General features: G+C 30.8%; 2 protein-coding genes across 2 annotated transcripts; both read left to right on the plus strand.

The window, feature by feature from the left end:
• The first annotated feature begins 575 nt into the window (after positions 1–575).
• LOC107485274 (uncharacterized) lies at positions 576–2,061 on the plus strand. Its single transcript, XM_016105785.3, has 2 exons — positions 576–812; positions 1,517–2,061. Exons 1-2 carry the CDS (start codon positions 645–647, stop codon positions 2,027–2,029), a joined length of 681 nt encoding a protein of 226 aa, XP_015961271.1. The 5' UTR covers positions 576–644; the 3' UTR covers positions 2,030–2,061.
• Positions 2,062–15,739: 13,678 nt separating this feature from the next.
• LOC107485273 (uncharacterized) lies at positions 15,740–17,339 on the plus strand. The gene is made up of 2 exons (XM_016105784.3): positions 15,740–16,013; positions 16,724–17,339. Exons 1-2 carry the CDS (start codon positions 15,846–15,848, stop codon positions 17,234–17,236), a joined length of 681 nt encoding a protein of 226 aa, XP_015961270.1. The 5' UTR covers positions 15,740–15,845; the 3' UTR covers positions 17,237–17,339.
• Positions 17,340–17,813: the final 474 nt, after the last annotated feature.

The raw sequence follows: 17,813 nt of genomic DNA on the forward strand, positions 1-17,813 counted from the left end.
ATACGTTTTCTTTTATTTTTTTTTAAATTTTATAAATTTTTTATTATAGGAATAGTTTAGGAATAAATTAAAAAATTTATTAGAAAGGACGATTTTAAATTCAAATACGACTTTAAGGATCATTTTAAATCAAAATATACATCAGGGACGAATTCGATTTTGACCTTCGACGTGAGGGACCAAAACAATACTTATCCCTTATTTTTATTTTAAATCTAAATAGTTAACTAGAATAAGCGTTAATAAAAAATATTTTTATAATAAAAAATTAGAAAATTATTACTGACATAAAGTTTCCATTAATCGAGCCGACTTAATTAGTGGATAAGACTGGAATACTAATATTTTATATCTTGACTACATATAAAAAAAAGTGTGACTCACCCTCCATGTCAAGTTTGGTGTCCATTACTACTATTTCCACTAGTATTATGAACAATAAATACTTAAATAGCACTAACAATAGTTAAATAGAACAATGATCACATTACGATATTTACTCCCATTTATATATATTGATCATGCTTTTCATTTATGGCATTATTTACGGAAATGTGGTGCATTGTTGGGATATTCCCACTAAATCCCCATACCCCATTAATATAAGAATGCATTTTCAATTTCATGGTTCATGAGAGTGAAAGATGATGAGAATAGGTGTTTATTTGGACACCATATTGGTTCCTTTGAGCCTCTTCATAACAATAGGGTACCATGCCTATCTCTGCCATAGCATCAAGAACAAACCTTCTCGTACAACTTTTGGACTCAATAAGCTGAGGAGGACTTCTTGGGGTCTCAACTTAAACCAGGTATTATTATTAATTTGTGAGTCAATAATTATTATTATTGGATGTATGTGTAGAGTATATTTGGTTAGAGATATATATAGAAATGAATCCATACTTAATTTAATTTGGATTTTAATTAGTAGATATAGAATGAACATCATTTTAGTTGATCACAAATTTTTCTCGCATTAATTTGGTTTTTCCTAATATAAAATAACCATCAATGTTTAAAACTAAATTAATTGGTCAAATAAACATTGAATTAAATGACTTAATTCATGTCTACTTCAAAACTAGTCGTTGATATTTTTTAAGGACTAAATGTTTAATAAAATTTTGGAAAAGGTTTTTTTAGTAAAATTTTATGGATAAATTTTTTTTATTTACGATAATCTCCAATCCATTAAGTTAAGGATTAATTTGTTGTGAATCTTAGTTCAATTTAGAATTTGTCACGAGTTAATGAATAACTGTACATGAATAAGATGAAATTCGAACTTTTAACATTTGTTCAAGTGAATAAGAGAACTAACTACTTGATCATTAGTTATTTTTAGAGAAATTACTTGTGTGTTTACATTTAATACCTTTAAATTTGAATAATAGAGATAAATAAATTTCTTGTTAGAAGAAACAAACATAGTTACTTGAGTTGAATTCCTAATAATAATAAAATTTTGATTATTAGATTGGGATAATAATTGTGATGTTTTTAATTGGTACAGGGTGATGATAAGAAGAACATGCTAACAGTACAAAGCATGAGAAACACTCTAATGGAAGCCATATTCATAGCTTCCATAACCATTCTAATAAACATGGCTTTGGCAGCTCTAAGCAACAATGCCTATAGTGCAAGGCACTCAGTCTTCACCAGCAAATTCTTTGGTTCAAAATCAGACAATATCATAACACTAAAATATGGCTCAGCATCACTATGCCTTGTTCTTAGCTTCTTATTCAGCTCAATGGCCATAGGGTTCTTAATTGATGCAAATTTTCTTATGAACACTCATGGAGAATTTTTGTCTTGGAATTACACACAAACAATTCTAGAAAGAGGGTTCACATTCGCTCTAATTGGGAGTAGATTTTTTTGTGTTAGTGTTCCTTTGATGCTGTGGATGCTTGGTCCTGTCACAGTGTTCTTAGCTTCATTGGGATTGGTTTGTTTGTTGCATGAGTTTGATTTTGTTAGTAAAGTCTCCAACTTAGCCATAAACAATGTATCAATATAATAATGTAACATAAGATACAAAGTATGAAGTAATTAATGGTGTGCAAGTGTGCATATAATTAGAGTTATATTTCAAGATTATTCGATGACAATTAAGATTAAAAATAATTATATTTAGCGCTCTAATTTTTTTTTAAAAATTATTTTCATTAGAAACATTTTTTTTCTACGATTGGAGTATTCATCAGGTATATATGTAGACATCTTATTTTTTAGACATTTTTTACTTGCATAACTTAATAATTGACGTGTTCAAAATGGAAAAATGAGTAGCATGCGAGGATTGACCTTAAACTAGCTAGTATAACAAACGCAATCTTATAGGTACCATCCCCCACCTCCTCACGAGAAATTTGGAAGGCTTCATCCCTATAGGTGAAGACGTCGAACCTTTCACTAGAAGGCTTTTGAACCTCACGTTTAGGCCCAATCCATCTATTTCAGATAACCCTTGAAACATTAATGCCGTTGCCAGAGATCTGGAAATCAAGACCATGCGATGGCAGACGACATCCCAAAAGATAGACACACAGCTTTCGATTCAGAAGCCTGAGAGGAAGAACAACACAATGACGAACAAGCGTTAGCCATACCTCACCAAGCCGATAGGGGGTGAGGTACGACCAAATCTACCCACACATCAAACCCAAAAGGACACAGGAACAACTCGAAAATACACTGATCTGAAACATCCGAGTCAAGAGATTCCACAGAGATCACGGGACTTGTCCATGGGCATTGAGGTTGGCTGGAACAACTCAAGCAGGAGCTAGAGCGATAGTAAAAATATGAAAGAGTCTTGAGAAGGAAAGTTCGACGACAAAGGGAACTAGAAGTAAAGCTCTTGAAACTAGAGTCCAACTTTAAGGGTAGGAGAACCCGAATTGACCGAGAAGAAACATCTCTGACAAGCGAAGATCCATTCATAGAAGAAATCATACGAGCTAAAGTTCCTAAAAACTTTAAGAGCCGGACATGGATCTTTATGATAGAACCACCGATCCAAGGCATCATTTGAGAAATTTTAAAAACCGCATCTACTTGGCAGACGCATCAGATGCAACCCATTGCAAAGCCTTCCCGACTACGTTAACTAAGCGGCCATGAAATGGTTTGATAGTTTATCACCTAGATCGGTCAGGTGCTTCGACGATTTGGCAAGAAGATTCCTTACCCAATTTTTTATCCAAAAGGATAAGGTCAAGCATGCACCAAGTCTCTTAGGAGTGAAACAAGAAGTCAGAAAATCTCTACAGGTTTATATGAAAAAATTCAACAAAGCATGTTTGGAGATTTAGAACCTACCTACCGAAGTAGTCATCATGGGATTAGTCAACGGCCTTAGTGAAGGACCGTTTTTCCAATCCATATCAAGGAGGCACCCGACCTCTTTATACAAGGTACAAGAGCGAGCCGAAAAGTGCATTCTGCTGAGTTGAGAGACCCTTCTCTGAGATAACACAATCAATATCCAACTCGAGACAAAGAGAAGAAATCAAATAAAAAAGAAGGATACAACTTATACAAAACTCGAAGATATCACAACTACACCTCGTTACGAGTGTCCCTTGATGATGTCTATGGGGATATTTGCCACACAGAGAAGATTACACCCCCAGGCTGAACAAAAATAAAAAAGGAGGAAGTCGGTTCGAATACTGTGAATACCACAAAATCTACAGAGATTCCACCAATGATTGCTATAACTTAAAAATGTGATTGATAAAATGGCTAGGGAAGATCAATTAGGTAGGTATCTAGCAAACAGAACGGAGGATCATGGTAAAAGGAAAAGAGATGAAGAAGACGGGGCTCACCAGGACGAACTACCACGAATTTCTGAGAGGCACATCCATATGATTGCTGGAGGATTCGCAGGAGAAGGAATAACAAAATCCTTCCGTAAGAGACACTTAAAAGAAGTCTACCAGGTCGGTGAGGATGCTGAGACGTCCAACCTCCCTATCATCACCTTCACAAAAGAAGACGCCCAAGGGGTATTACCTGGACATGATGACCCTGTTGTGATCAGAATGATACATACCAATACAAATCTCTATAGAACTCTGGTAGATCAAGGGGCCTCGGCAGACATCCTGTTCAACTTAGCAGACTCCTCATTCAGGTCCAATTTCTCCACAAATACACGAGTGTAACTCTCTTTAGCCTTCTTCTTCAAACCCTCCACCATGATACAAGCTGCTTTGGACTGTTTCACCTTCTCCCGAAGCTTTGAAACATCGACCAAGAGAACTCCTTCTTAGCCTCCCACAAAGAAGCCACCTCGTCTCAAAGATTGGCCAACTCCCGCTAGGTAGCACCGATAGGAGCCTCTTCGAGTTCTTTGAGCAAAGCTGAGCACACCCTAGTTGTCCAAATACGACCTCAGCTCAGAGCTTGTAAATACTTTTTTATGGAGACATCATTCATACTTATGAAGCTATAAGGAAGGATGCGCTCTTCACAGAAGGCTAAGGCGTTGAACCCTTGGTCATAAGCACTACCAGAGTCGAACGAAGGGGCCTTGCATTTCTTGGCACCCGACTCAGTAAAAGGTGGTACATGAGGAATGGTCTGAGGAGTTGACTCTGTAAAAGATAGAGGAGGAGGAGGGGGAGTATCAAGAATGATTTTACCCGACTGAGAAGATCTTGTGTTTGACTTCGAAGGAGAAGAAGTATCACCCGATTTACCATCTTCCTTCAATTGTATAGCTCAGGCAATAGCATTCTTCTTAACCTGCCGAACCCTCTGCAGCGCGTTTGAACCACTGGTCATCTTTGCTACAAAGGATAAAAACAAGCAAAAAAGATCAAGTTATATAACTCGGACAAAAATAGCATAATATTAAACCAAAAAAAAAGTTAACTACCTAGTTCAGTACAAACATAGCTTGGCTTTCTTATCAAAAATTTCTTGGTGACAAGATTAGGAGCTCGGAACCAATACACATAGAAAAAGGCCAGTACACATTCCTCCACTTCATCTAAGTCCTCAAGATTATATTTAACAATATTGAGGACCTCCTCCCAGTACAAGCTAAATTCGGGTTCATCCCTCTTGTTCTAAAAAAAAGGTCAGGCACCCTCTACTGATCTGACCTTGAAGAAATAATTCTTAAAGTCATGAAATGAATCGTCAAAAATAGATAGCACTTTCCTCCCCTGGATAGCCCAGAAATAAATCTAGTGTTACTTTTTAGAACTAAATGGTTTCGTAAGTTGAAAAAGGTCAAAAAAAAAATCTTGGAGGACAACAGAAGATTGAACCCCCAACTAACAAGATGATAAACTTTCATGAAATTCCAAGAGTTAGAGTGAAATTGAGAAAGGGAAACTCTATAGATACAAAGGATTTCTAACTCAAAGTCATAAAAGGGAAGACTCACTCCCAACCTGGTGAAAAGGCATTCATACATGAAAACAAAATGGTGCTCCGACTTGTCAAGTCGAGAAAAGCAAATTCTATCCTCAGGGTCAGGGACCATTATCTCGTACTTTTCCTCGTCTTTCCTTCCCCTACAAAGCCTATGTTGCCTACGAAAAGTCTCTATATACTCATTATGAACATCGAAGACAGAAGAGAGAACAATAACATCTAACCAATCTAAGTCAGATGGGACTTTGATAGAAATGCTGAAAATTACAGAACGATACATAAAGGATTATACCTACAAAACAAAAAAAAAGTAGTCACTACAACAACATGACACACAAAAGAGGTCAAACCATCTTTAAGAATAGGACATTCATCACGTTTTACTAAGAATATGAAATGGAACTATTACTCAAACCGAAAATGACACCATTTAGAAGTAAGATAAAAGCCCAAATATTCAATAAACAAAGTCACAAACAAATTCACAAATTCAGATTCTTTCAAAATTTTACAAAAACTTTCCATCAAATTCTACAAATTCTCAACAGTGAGAAGATTCATAATAACCAAGGAAATAAGCAAGGATAAGAAAAGAAAGAACTTTTTCTTTGCAAGCAATTAGTAAGAGCCCACATTTGCAGAAAAACGGTCTCTCACAACAACATAAAAAACATCAACCAAACAAGAAAAACCAACCTTGATAAAAGAAGAAGTAGCTGTAATAGGTCACAATCCCCAAATGTCTATCAAACTCCAAGATTGAGAAATCTGGGAAGAAGGTTGAACAGAAATAGAATCAAAATAAAAAGGACGAAAGATTAAGAGAAGACAAAGTAGAGTACAGAAAATGAAGCAAAAAGAGGAAAGAGAAAGTGATTATGCTTATATATAGTCACTGGGGGTAAAATAGTAAAATTATTCCTCATTTAATAACACGCACAGTTACCAAGATAACTAAAAAAACGTACAAACGGTTATGAAAAGAACAATAAATCTATTTTTTTATTTCAGACTTTATAAATGAATAAATTAATTAACTAATATAACAAATTATAATTAATGTAGTAAAATTAATTAAGTAATATATATTATAATAAATTATATTAATATTTAAATATCTAATCAAATCAATTAGCTGATATAATTAAGTTATGGTAATAAATTGTATTGAATGAGTTAAAATAATTAAATCGGGAAACACTCTCCAGAGCATGCCACGTCAGCTCTATCATTAAGTGCAGACATCCGATTTTTATATAATAGAATAGATCACTGTTAGAATATAATTAGGATCAATTAGTATCAATTAGTATTATTTAGCATATCTGAATATTTATTATAGGAGATTACGTCTTTATTACTACGATTCTCTTAGTACATATAAATACCTTTTTATATTGTATAATTCCAGACAACTTGAACAGACAACTTGAACATACTCAATAACAAATTCTTTATCCAGTTTAATTTCTTGTTTCTAATATGGCATCAGAGCCATGGTATCCTCCTTGAAGATGATAGGTTGTTTTCTTTGTGGTGAAATCAACGTAGTTTTTGCATTTTTTTTCTATGCTATTCTTCTTTTTCTTTTGTCACTCCTTTGATGCTTTTTCACCTCACAGACTAGTATATTTTCTCTGTCTTGTGTTTTTTTTCGAGTCGAATGATCAAATACCATTGTCATCCGCTGTTTACCTATTCTTATGAAAAAATCATATAGTTTTCGCTCTCTTTCGGTAATTCCGTTTGCGTTCTCTCGTGGCAGTTTCGTCTACATTCTCTTGTAGCAGTTTCGTCTGCGTTCTCTCATGACAGTTTCGTCTGCGTTCTCTAGTAGTTTCATTTGTGTTCTCTCGTGACAGTTCCGTCTGCGTTTTTTCGTGACAGTTATGTCTGCGTTTCGTCTGTGTTTTCTTGTGACTCATTTGTGTTCTCTCGTGACAGTTCCGTCTGCGTTTTTTCGTGACAGTTATGTCTGCGTTTCGTCTGTGTTTTCTTGTGACAGTTCCGTCCGGATTTTTTTTACAGTTCCGTCTGCACTTCCTTCAAATAGCGGCAGTTCCATCTGCGCTTTTTTCAAACAAGCGGCGATTCTCTTCTATCTGCACTTTTTTCAACAACAAATCCTTTCTCCAAGTCACATTTTATATATATATTTGCATAAATTTATAAAAAAAAGAGAGGTATTATCAAAATATCAATTCTATTCTTATGATTCAAAAATCTGCTAGTGAGTAAAGTACAACATCATCCATGCACACTAAATCCCGCAAACGCTGTTTTATTATTTGTGCACATTATACTTCTTTTCTACCCCTACATAATATATACTTCAAATTAAGTAAGGGGAGTATGGCTCGGTCCAGTCTGAAGATTCGGTTCGGTCTCGAACATTTTAGAGGCTAATTTGGTGTGATTTCATCGGGTTTAGAGTCGGATAAGGGTCTCAAAAATAGGTCCGGTCATTATTTCGGGTCGAATCCGGGCCATAGCTCGGGTCATCCTACATACAATTACTTTAAATTAAGCAACAATTATCAATATTATATAAAGGACACACTATTCTACTAAGAATGATTGCCATAAAGAATAATTTTCCAATTTTCTATACTAATATTAGAAAATTTATATAATACTATATAATAATATTATCATTATTAATACTATATGATATCAACACAAAAAAAATTACCGTGCTAATATAATATTATTAATATTATATAAATCATCTTTGTATTTATTTTTCTATGCGTATATAATATTTAATTAACACATTAAGACATATATAATATTTTGTTAATACATATATAATGTAAAGTGATTTATAAATTATTATTAATTCATATATAATGTATAATTAAATTTAATGAATTCAATTAGAATAAACAGTAAATTATTTATTTTATTCAGACTTTATAAATGAATAAATTAATTAACTAATATAACAAATTATAATTAATGTAGTAAAATTAATTAAGTAATATATATTATAATAAATTATATTAATATTTAAATATCTAATCAAATCAATTAGCTGATATAATTAAGTTATGGTAATAAATTGTATTGAATGAGTTAAAATAATTAAATCGGGAAACACTCTCCAGAGCATGCCACGTCAGCTCTATCATTAAGTGCAGACATCCGATTTTTATATAATAGAATAGATCACTGTTAGAATATAATTAGGATCAATTAGTATCAATTAGTATTATTTAGCATATCTGAATATTTATTATAGGAGATTACGTCTTTATTACTACGATTCTCTTAGTACATATAAATACCTTTTTATATTGTATAATTCCAGACAACTTGAACAGACAACTTGAACATACTCAATAACAAATTCTTTATCCAGTTTAATTTCTTGTTTCTAATATGGCATCAGAGCCATGGTATCCTCCTTGAAGATGATAGGTTGTTTTCTTTGTGGTGAAATCAACGTAGTTTTTGCATTTTTTTTCTATGCTATTCTTCTTTTTCTTTTGTCACTCCTTTGATGCTTTTTCACCTCACAGACTAGTATATTTTCTCTGTCTTGTGTTTTTTTCGAGTCGAATGATCAAATACCATTGTCATCCGCTGTTTACCTATTCTTATGAAAAAATCATATAGTTTTCGCTCTCTTTCGGTAATTCCGTTTGCGTTCTCTCGTGGCAGTTTCGTCTACATTCTCTTGTAGCAGTTTCGTCTGCGTTCTCTCATGACAGTTTCGTCTGCGTTCTCTAGTAGTTTCATTTGTGTTCTCTCGTGACAGTTCCGTCTGCGTTTTTTCGTGACAGTTATGTCTGCGTTTCGTCTGTGTTTTCTTGTGACAGTTCCGTCCGGATTTTTTTTACAGTTCCGTCTGCACTTCCTTCAAATAGCGGCAGTTCCATCTGCGCTTTTTTCAAACAAGCGGCGATTCTCTTCTATCTGCACTTTTTTCAACAACAAATCCTTTCTCCAAGTCACATTTTATATATATATTTGCATAAATTTATAAAAAAAAGAGAGGTATTATCAAAATATCAATTCTATTCTTATGATTCAAAAATCTGCTAGTGAGTAAAGTACAACATCATCCATGCACACTAAATCCCGCAAACGCTGTTTTATTATTTGTGCACATTATACTTCTTTTCTACCCCTACATAATATATACTTCAAATTAAGTAAGGGGAGTATGGCTCGGTCCAGTCTGAAGATTCGGTTCGGTCTCGAACATTTTAGAGGCTAATTTGGTGTGATTTCATCGGGTTTAGAGTCGGATAAGGGTCTCAAAAATAGGTCCGGTCATTATTTCGGGTCGAATCCGGGCCATAGCTCGGGTCATCCAAAATCGGTCTGGTGGCCCGGTCACCATACACAATAAATATTTTGTATTATTAGTGATGGATGATGGCTATTATTATGTGGAATTTAAGTATTGTAAACCTTAATATTTTGTGTTATTAGTCATTATATATAAGACTATAAGTTAATGTTTTATATTTAAAATGCATAAGACTTTAGACTAATGCATAATATTGTGTTATTTGTATTGATTTAAATATTTAGTGTTATTAGGTAATATTAGTATTGATTATGGTTATGCTTTAATTTTAGAGAAGAGTTGGTTCTTGTTATATTTTTCTAAGTAAATTTTACAATGTCAAATAATGGTTGGAGCCTTGGAAATTTGGATATTTTTACATGCTAACTTACAAGAAGGTATCAAGGTAATATATTATTAACGGCCCGATTTTCACCCGGTATAGTTGTGGCCCGAAAGGGTATAGATTTCATCGGGTCTAAGATCGGATTCGGGTCTCAAAAATGGGCCCGGTGCATATTTCGGGTCGGGTCTAAGTCACATCAAACCTGGTTTCACCCGATCCATGCACACCCCTAAAATTAAGCATCAATCATTTGAAGATTTTAACTTATTTTTCGCCGTCTCTTCACAGAAACAATCCCTTTTTTTTTTACTAAAAATAAAAAAAATTGAATTCGTAATATTTTAGATGAGTATGAAAATACTATCTCATTTGAGTTATAACTTATTGGCCAGAGATAAGTAGTCAAACCCGCAACCTCTAAATGAATATAGAAAGATTATGTCATTTGAATCAGGAACGGATCTATGTATTTAGTTGTGGGGGCAACCGCCCCATTATAATTTGAAGTTTTTTTTAGTAGTATATGATAATAATATTTATTTGCCCCCACTAAATTATTAAATTTGACCCTATAATAATTTTTTATTCAATTTTTGATACTTCATAATCAATTTAAAAATTTCATATTAGATGTCATTAGAATGATCAATTATTAATTTAAATGAAATTTATGTTTTTTAAAAATCGACTTAAAAGAGTATTATTTTTTATTGTATAAGAAGTAAATTTTTAAATAAGCATTTACTTATATACATGTAAAAGAAATACTATACATCCAAATCTTGTTATAAATTAAGTCTAACCAAGTTAAACAATAAAATTTAAAATAATATTAGTCATAACTGATTTTTGTTGTTTAGACAAATTTGATTGGACTTGATTAACAAAAAAATATAAATATGTAGCATTTATCCTATATAAAAAGACAGATATTTATAAGGATAAAGTATATTTTTTGTCCCGGAAATTTGGCAAAAGTTTTAAAAATACCTCTAAGTTTTATTTTATTTCAATTTTGCCCAAAAAGTTTTCAATTTGCATCAAATATACCTTCGGAGGCTAAATTTTCAAAAAGTTTAAGACCAATATAACAATAATGCATGAAAATTATGCTTGATTTACTTGTGTTGAGGAGTTGTTTTTATGAAATTGTTGTTGAATCGATCTTAAATTTTTTGAAAAAATTAGCCGTCAGGGGTATATTTGATGCAAATCGAAAATTTTTTGGGACAAAATAAAATTTAGGGATATTTTTGAAACTTTATCAAACTTTAAGGACAAAAAATATACTTTATCCTATTTATAAATGATTATTTTAGTATTTTAATTTGTGAAATTAGATATTATAAAAACTAATCAAGTTATATTGATATCGAAAATAACTATCTGTGTAATACACATTAAAAATAAATTAAACAATACATATATTTATATATAAATACATAATGATTAATAAATAATTTGATAACTAATTTTTATGTACACATAATATTTTTATTATAAAATTATTATATATATATATATATTTTGCCCCCACTATCAAAATTTTCTGGATCCGTCACTGCCAATCGTTCCACAAATGTTGCGGTTTAGGGGTGGAGATTTGATTTTGCAGCGGTTTTGATGAACCGCTGGCACAACTGCAGCAAATTAGGTTGAAAATTTTGCGGCGGTTACAGAACCGCTACTATTTTGGTTAGTGGATTTAAAAAAGTCTCCGGCAGTTTTGAAACCACTGCAAATTTGTGTGGGTTTTTTAAAAAAATTGCGACAGTTTTGACTCACCGCAAATTTATACACGAACTAAAAAAAAAGCTTACCAACAACGATAGATTATACCATTTTTTACTATAATCTATTTTCTTTACATCATATTTATTAAACTTGAGATATTAACATAAAAAAAATACTAAATAAACAATATTAAACTCGTACATAATTCCAAAACGTTAACTAAAAAAATATTTATTTATAAATTATTTACTCAAAAAATATTGAACATTACAAAACTACTATGCTAAGAAAATTCTAAAGTTGTATCAAAGCGACATTTATACCGACACCAAGGTCTCCATCAGTTGTTGGTCCTTGACTAGACCTACAAATTATTTTCATCAATCATCCAACGATACAAAGCCAAAAAAACTAGTTTAATTAGAAAAAAAATAGGAAGTCATTCAATTAGAAAATTTTCAAATTAAATATACTAAGTGTATTTAATTCCCTCAGATGGAGATTCAACAACAGAATGAGCACTATTCATAGCAGGAGAAACATAAGCACCAATACTGATGATACTTGAATACGTACCACCAGGAGCACCGACTGTGCCCAATATTGGCCGACTATTACCAGCACTGCTAACAAATATCAGACGGTGCTTGTTTACAGCCTAGATGTAAATGATTCAGAATATTTACAGCTTAAAGGATGGAAAATATCAACAGAAAGATACAAAAGGCACAGTTAAAATAAGTCTCAGAAAATACTTTATTCATAAGGTCGACAAAGCGTCCATAGTCTAGCAGCAATATTGGCAAGAATATAGGAAGTATCACTATATAGCTATAACATTAAAATGTATTTCCATTACCTGTTTGGCAACTACACCACATAAAATATAGTGTAATATAATATCACTATTGATATATATATATAATATTTGATGCTGAAATAGCAGTTTTTTTGGACAAATAAATATATATCTATCCTAAATTTGAGCTAAAATAAAGTGTAAGGAGTAAGGTCCCATCCCATTAAAGGAAAGAATCAAACTTTAAAGTGGCATTGATGCAAGAGCTTACAAGCAAGGCAAGAGATGAATCAGCAAATCATTTGGTTCCTGAAGGAGCGTCAACCACCACCACAGCAAAGAGATTTTGAAGGTGAAAAGGAAAAACTAATTAATTAGTTCATTCATGAAAAAAATGAATGAATTGATATTTAGGGTGAAGAAGGGAGTCTGTGAATGTGAATGTGATTGTGAATTGTGAATTGTGAAGGGAAGCAAATCAAAATAAGAGAGAGATAGAGAAAGTAGAGGTTTCCAGTGGTTATCTAGTTATGAGATGAAAGCATATAATTACTGTCTTTGAAAATTAGTTATATTACCTCCCACTGTCATCATATCTCACCAATGAACAAACTAATTCTTTTTTTTTTAATTTTAACTAACAATTTACATATGCATAATCTTTACACTCACATGACTTACCTTGTACCGTTACCCTAATTAATCAACAAGTTTTAACTTTAATTACTCACATAAACCTATCACTAAAACAAAATTGATGTTGTGTTCTTAAAGTCATGTGATTCATGTAATATACAATGTAAGAATTCTGCAGAAACTGATGCTGTGTTCTTAAATAAATAAGATGTTTGCATATATGTGAAAACTTGTGTTTCTCTTAGTCTAAAGAATTTGTGAATCAATATCATTTTTTTAATCACTATGACATTAGCATACAAATAGTTAGATAGATAATAGATATGTGAAGAAGCACAGTGTAACACCTTACCACACAGAACTTTACGATTAAGTCATAAAACAGAGGTGGTATAATATTACGACCTCTAAAATAAAATATATACAGAATTATATTGAAAAGGATACGGTACGAGGAGCCTTGGAAAAACGGATAAAGCAAAATCCCAAAAATAAAAAGTGCAATGCTCAGGAAAATTAGATTACTTGCGTGCTAAGAAATCTAAGGTTCGTAAGCATAGCTAAATAGAAAGTAGAAATAGAGGAACAAGAATACAAAATAACAAGCTCCTAACTCAGTCTGCAAAGCTAAGGCTGGCCGGACGATAATTACGTGCATATATACATAGCCCGAAGCCCAAAAATACATACAAAATATTAATTAATTAGATTTTATTAACTAATTAAATAACTTATATACTAATAGAGCATATTAAATTTTTTATAATAATTATAATTATCATTTATTAAAAATATATTTTATAAGTTATAATTAATATGTTTGTAGTTTTTCAAAAAAAAATATTAATTGTTTATTGATTTCATCAGTATGCATTAAATGTTAATCTAAATCAACGCAAAGTAAATTAAATTTTAAATTTTAATAGTGTTTTTTTTGTTAAAAATATATGGAATTTTAAAACTCTAAACATCAAGGGAGTATTGTAACATCCACCTACATAGATATGTGAAACAATGCATTTATGTCTTCGTTTTGAAAACAATGCATTTGCGTAATTTTAAAGGTGAAACAATTTATTTAGGTGAATTGTCCTATAAACAAATATATTAAAACTTAGATTTATTTTTTATTTTTAATAATTTTTTATTTATAATTTTATGGTCTTTAAAATTTAAATTAGCTAAATTTTTATTTATTTAGTTATTACTGTATTTCTTCATTTTTTTCTTAATTTTTATTTATTTAATTACTGTTCGCAAAACAAACCGAACCATATATATATATATATATATAGACTGTGCGAAGTCTTGACCTAACTAATAATAGACTGTGCGTGTGGATGCAGGATAGTGGATACATATATAGTGTTATGAAAAATTACCAAAAAATTAAAATCTTTATTCTGATTGGATAATATAGAGAGACTATAATTTAAAATTATTTTATTTAATTTATTTTTTATAATTTTATGCATCTAAAATTATATATTTATTAAATGTAATATTATTCAATTATTCTAACAGTAATTAAAGCATATAAAATAAAATAATTTTAAACTATTTTAAATTGATTTTTATTTTATTTTGTTAACATTTTTTGTCCTGCTTATATAATCTGTTCCCCTTCTTCAGTTGGCGCATCTGATCCTCCACGTAATTCCACTTATCATTTCTTCTAATTAATTGCTTTTATATTAATGAAGCCACTGCTGGAGTGAGCAATATTTATTAATTAGATGGCTAATTCCATGAGCTTTTAATGGTCTATAAATATTTTTTTTATTTTTAAATTATAAAAAGTTATAACATTAATATTTAGCATAATTTTTAAAATTAATTTATAATTTTAAAAAATATATTTTTAATATACGTTTTTATATTTTAAATTTTTTTCAAAAGAATTTAATTAAATTATTTATTCAAATCAGCACAAACCAAAAAAAAAAAGAAGATTAGACTTTGTGCTGTATTATATAATATATATCATACATCCATTCAGTTACCAATCAAGTGTGACATATATACTTGTGACGAATGATAAATTGATTGTGGTATAGATACTTTAATCTAATTAGAGATCTTTAAAATATAAAAAAATTAGGTAATTATTTTTTTAAACTTATTTTTATTTTAAATTTTTGAATCCTAAATATTTAAAAATGATAAGTGTTAATCAAAAATATTTTTATAATAAAAACTTAGTTAATATTAATTAATTAAAAATCATTTTTATACTTATTTAAAAATTAGAAAATTATTACTGACATAAATTTTTCATTGATCGAACCGACTTAGTTAGTGGATAAGACTCTAATACTAATATTTTATATCTTGACTACGTATATATAAAAGAAAGTGTGACTCACCCTCCATGTCAAGTTTGGTGTCCATTACTACTATTTCCACTAGTATTATGAACAATAAATACTTAAATAGCACTAACAATAGTTAAATAGAACAATGATCACACATTATGATATTTACTCCCATTATATATATTGATCATGCTTTTTCATTTATGGCATTATTTACGGAAGTGTGGTGCATTGTTGGGATATTGATATTCCCACTAAATCCCCATTATTATAAGAATGCATTTTGAATTTCATGGTTCATGAGAGTGAAAGATGATGAGAATAGGTGTTTATTTGGACACCATATTGGTTCCTTTGAGCCTCTTCATAACAATAGGGTACCATGCCTATCTCTGCCATAGCATCAAGAACAAACCTTCTCGTACAACTTTTGGACTCAATAAGCTGAGGAGGACTTCTTGGGGTCTCAACTTAAACCAGGTATTATTATTAATTTGTGAGTCAATAATTATTATTATTGGATGTATGTGTAGAGTATATTTGGTTAGAGATATATATAGAAATGAATCCATACTTAATTTAATTTGGATTTTAATTAGTAGATATAGAATGAACATCATTTTAGTTGATCACAAATTTTTCTCGCATTAATTTGGTTTTTCCTAATATAAAATAACCATCAATGTTTAAAACTAAATTAATTGGTCAAATAAACATTGAATTAAATGACTTAATTCATGTCTACTTCAAAACTACTTGTTGACATTTTTTAAGGACTAAATGTCCGAATAAAATTTTGGAGAAATTCTTTTTTTTTTTAATGAAGTTTTTTGGATAAATTTTTTTATTCACGATAACCTCCAATCCAACAAGTTAAGGACTAATTTGTTGCGAATCTTAGTTCAATTTAGAATTTGTCACGAGCTAATGAATAGCTGCACATGAATAAGATGAAATTTGAATTTTTAACATTTGTTTAAGTGAACAAAAGAACTAATTACTTGATCATTAGTTATTTTTAGAGAAATTACTTGTGTCTTTACATTTAATACCTTTAAATTTGAATAATAGAGATAAATAAATTTCTTGTTAGAAGAAATAAACATAGTTAGTTGAGTTGAATTCCTAATAATAATAAAATTTTGATTATTAGATTGGGATAATAATTGTGATGTTATTAATTGGTACAGGGTGATGATAAGAAGAACATGCTAACAGTGCAAAGCATGAGAAACACTCTGATGGAAGCCATATTCATAGCTTCCATAACCATTCTAATAAACATGGCTTTGGCAGCTCTAAGCAACAATGCCTATAGTGCAAGGCACTCAGTCTTCACCAGCAAATTCTTTGGTTCAAAATCAGACAATATCATAACACTAAAATATGGCTCAGCATCACTATGCCTTGTTCTTAGCTTCTTATTCAGCTCAATGGCCATAGGGTTCTTAATTGATGCAAATTTTCTTATGAACACTCATGGAGAATTTTTGTCTTGGAATTACACACAAACAATTCTAGAAAGAGGGTTCACATTCGCTCTAATTGGGAGTAGATTTTTTTGTGTTAGTGTTCCTTTGATGCTGTGGATGCTTGGTCCTGTCACAGTGTTCTTAGCTTCATTGGGATTGGTTTGTTTGTTGCATGAGTTTGATTTTGTTAGTAAAGTCTCCAACTTAGCCATAAACAATGTATCAATATAATAATGTAGAAAAAGTATGAGGAGCTAATGAAATATTTATACAATGTGTACAATGGAGGTTTATGGAGTATTAGAGATATAATTATTAATGTTACATTTTTTCATCAGCTGAAGCTTTTGGGATGAGTGGTATCATGACATGGTATTAAAGCGCTAGATCCGAAAGAATTGTACACATTGTACAAATAGTCCATTGTCTCCCTAGCGGAATCCGTTACGTAATAAAAATTTGACTAATCTAATTTGAATTGTTTGAAATTAAAAAAAAACACTATTATTAAGGGCGAAACTACATTATAGAGAAGGGGGCAATGGCCTCCTAATTTAAATTTTTTACATGTAAATTATATGTAAATTTTAGTTTAGTCTTTTCTTAAAATTTTATTTTATTCTTATTTTATTGTATAAATATTTTTGTCCCCCGCTAATATTTTATCTAGTTCCGCCTAATTCAATTATTTATGAATAGATGATAATGTTATTTCTATTTTTGATAATATTTTTTTAACAAATTTATATAGAATATAATGCAAAAAAATAAATAAATAAACAAGCAAACAAACGTGAGAAGTAGCATT

Source organism: Arachis duranensis, chromosome 4, assembly GCF_000817695.3.
Source record: "Arachis duranensis cultivar V14167 chromosome 4, aradu.V14167.gnm2.J7QH, whole genome shotgun sequence".
In the NCBI taxonomy this organism is placed as follows: domain Eukaryota; kingdom Viridiplantae; phylum Streptophyta; class Magnoliopsida; order Fabales; family Fabaceae; genus Arachis; species Arachis duranensis.

Coding starts and splice junctions, on each gene's coding strand:
- LOC107485274 (XM_016105785.3), top strand. CDS start 645: ATGATGAGAATAGGTGTTTATTTGGACACCATATTGGTTCCTTTGAGC. Junction 813..1,516: donor GGGGTCTCAACTTAAACCAG/GTATTATTATTA, acceptor TAATTGGTACAG/GGTGATGATAAGAAGAACAT.
- LOC107485273 (XM_016105784.3), top strand. CDS start 15,846: ATGATGAGAATAGGTGTTTATTTGGACACCATATTGGTTCCTTTGAGC. Junction 16,014..16,723: donor GGGGTCTCAACTTAAACCAG/GTATTATTATTA, acceptor TAATTGGTACAG/GGTGATGATAAGAAGAACAT.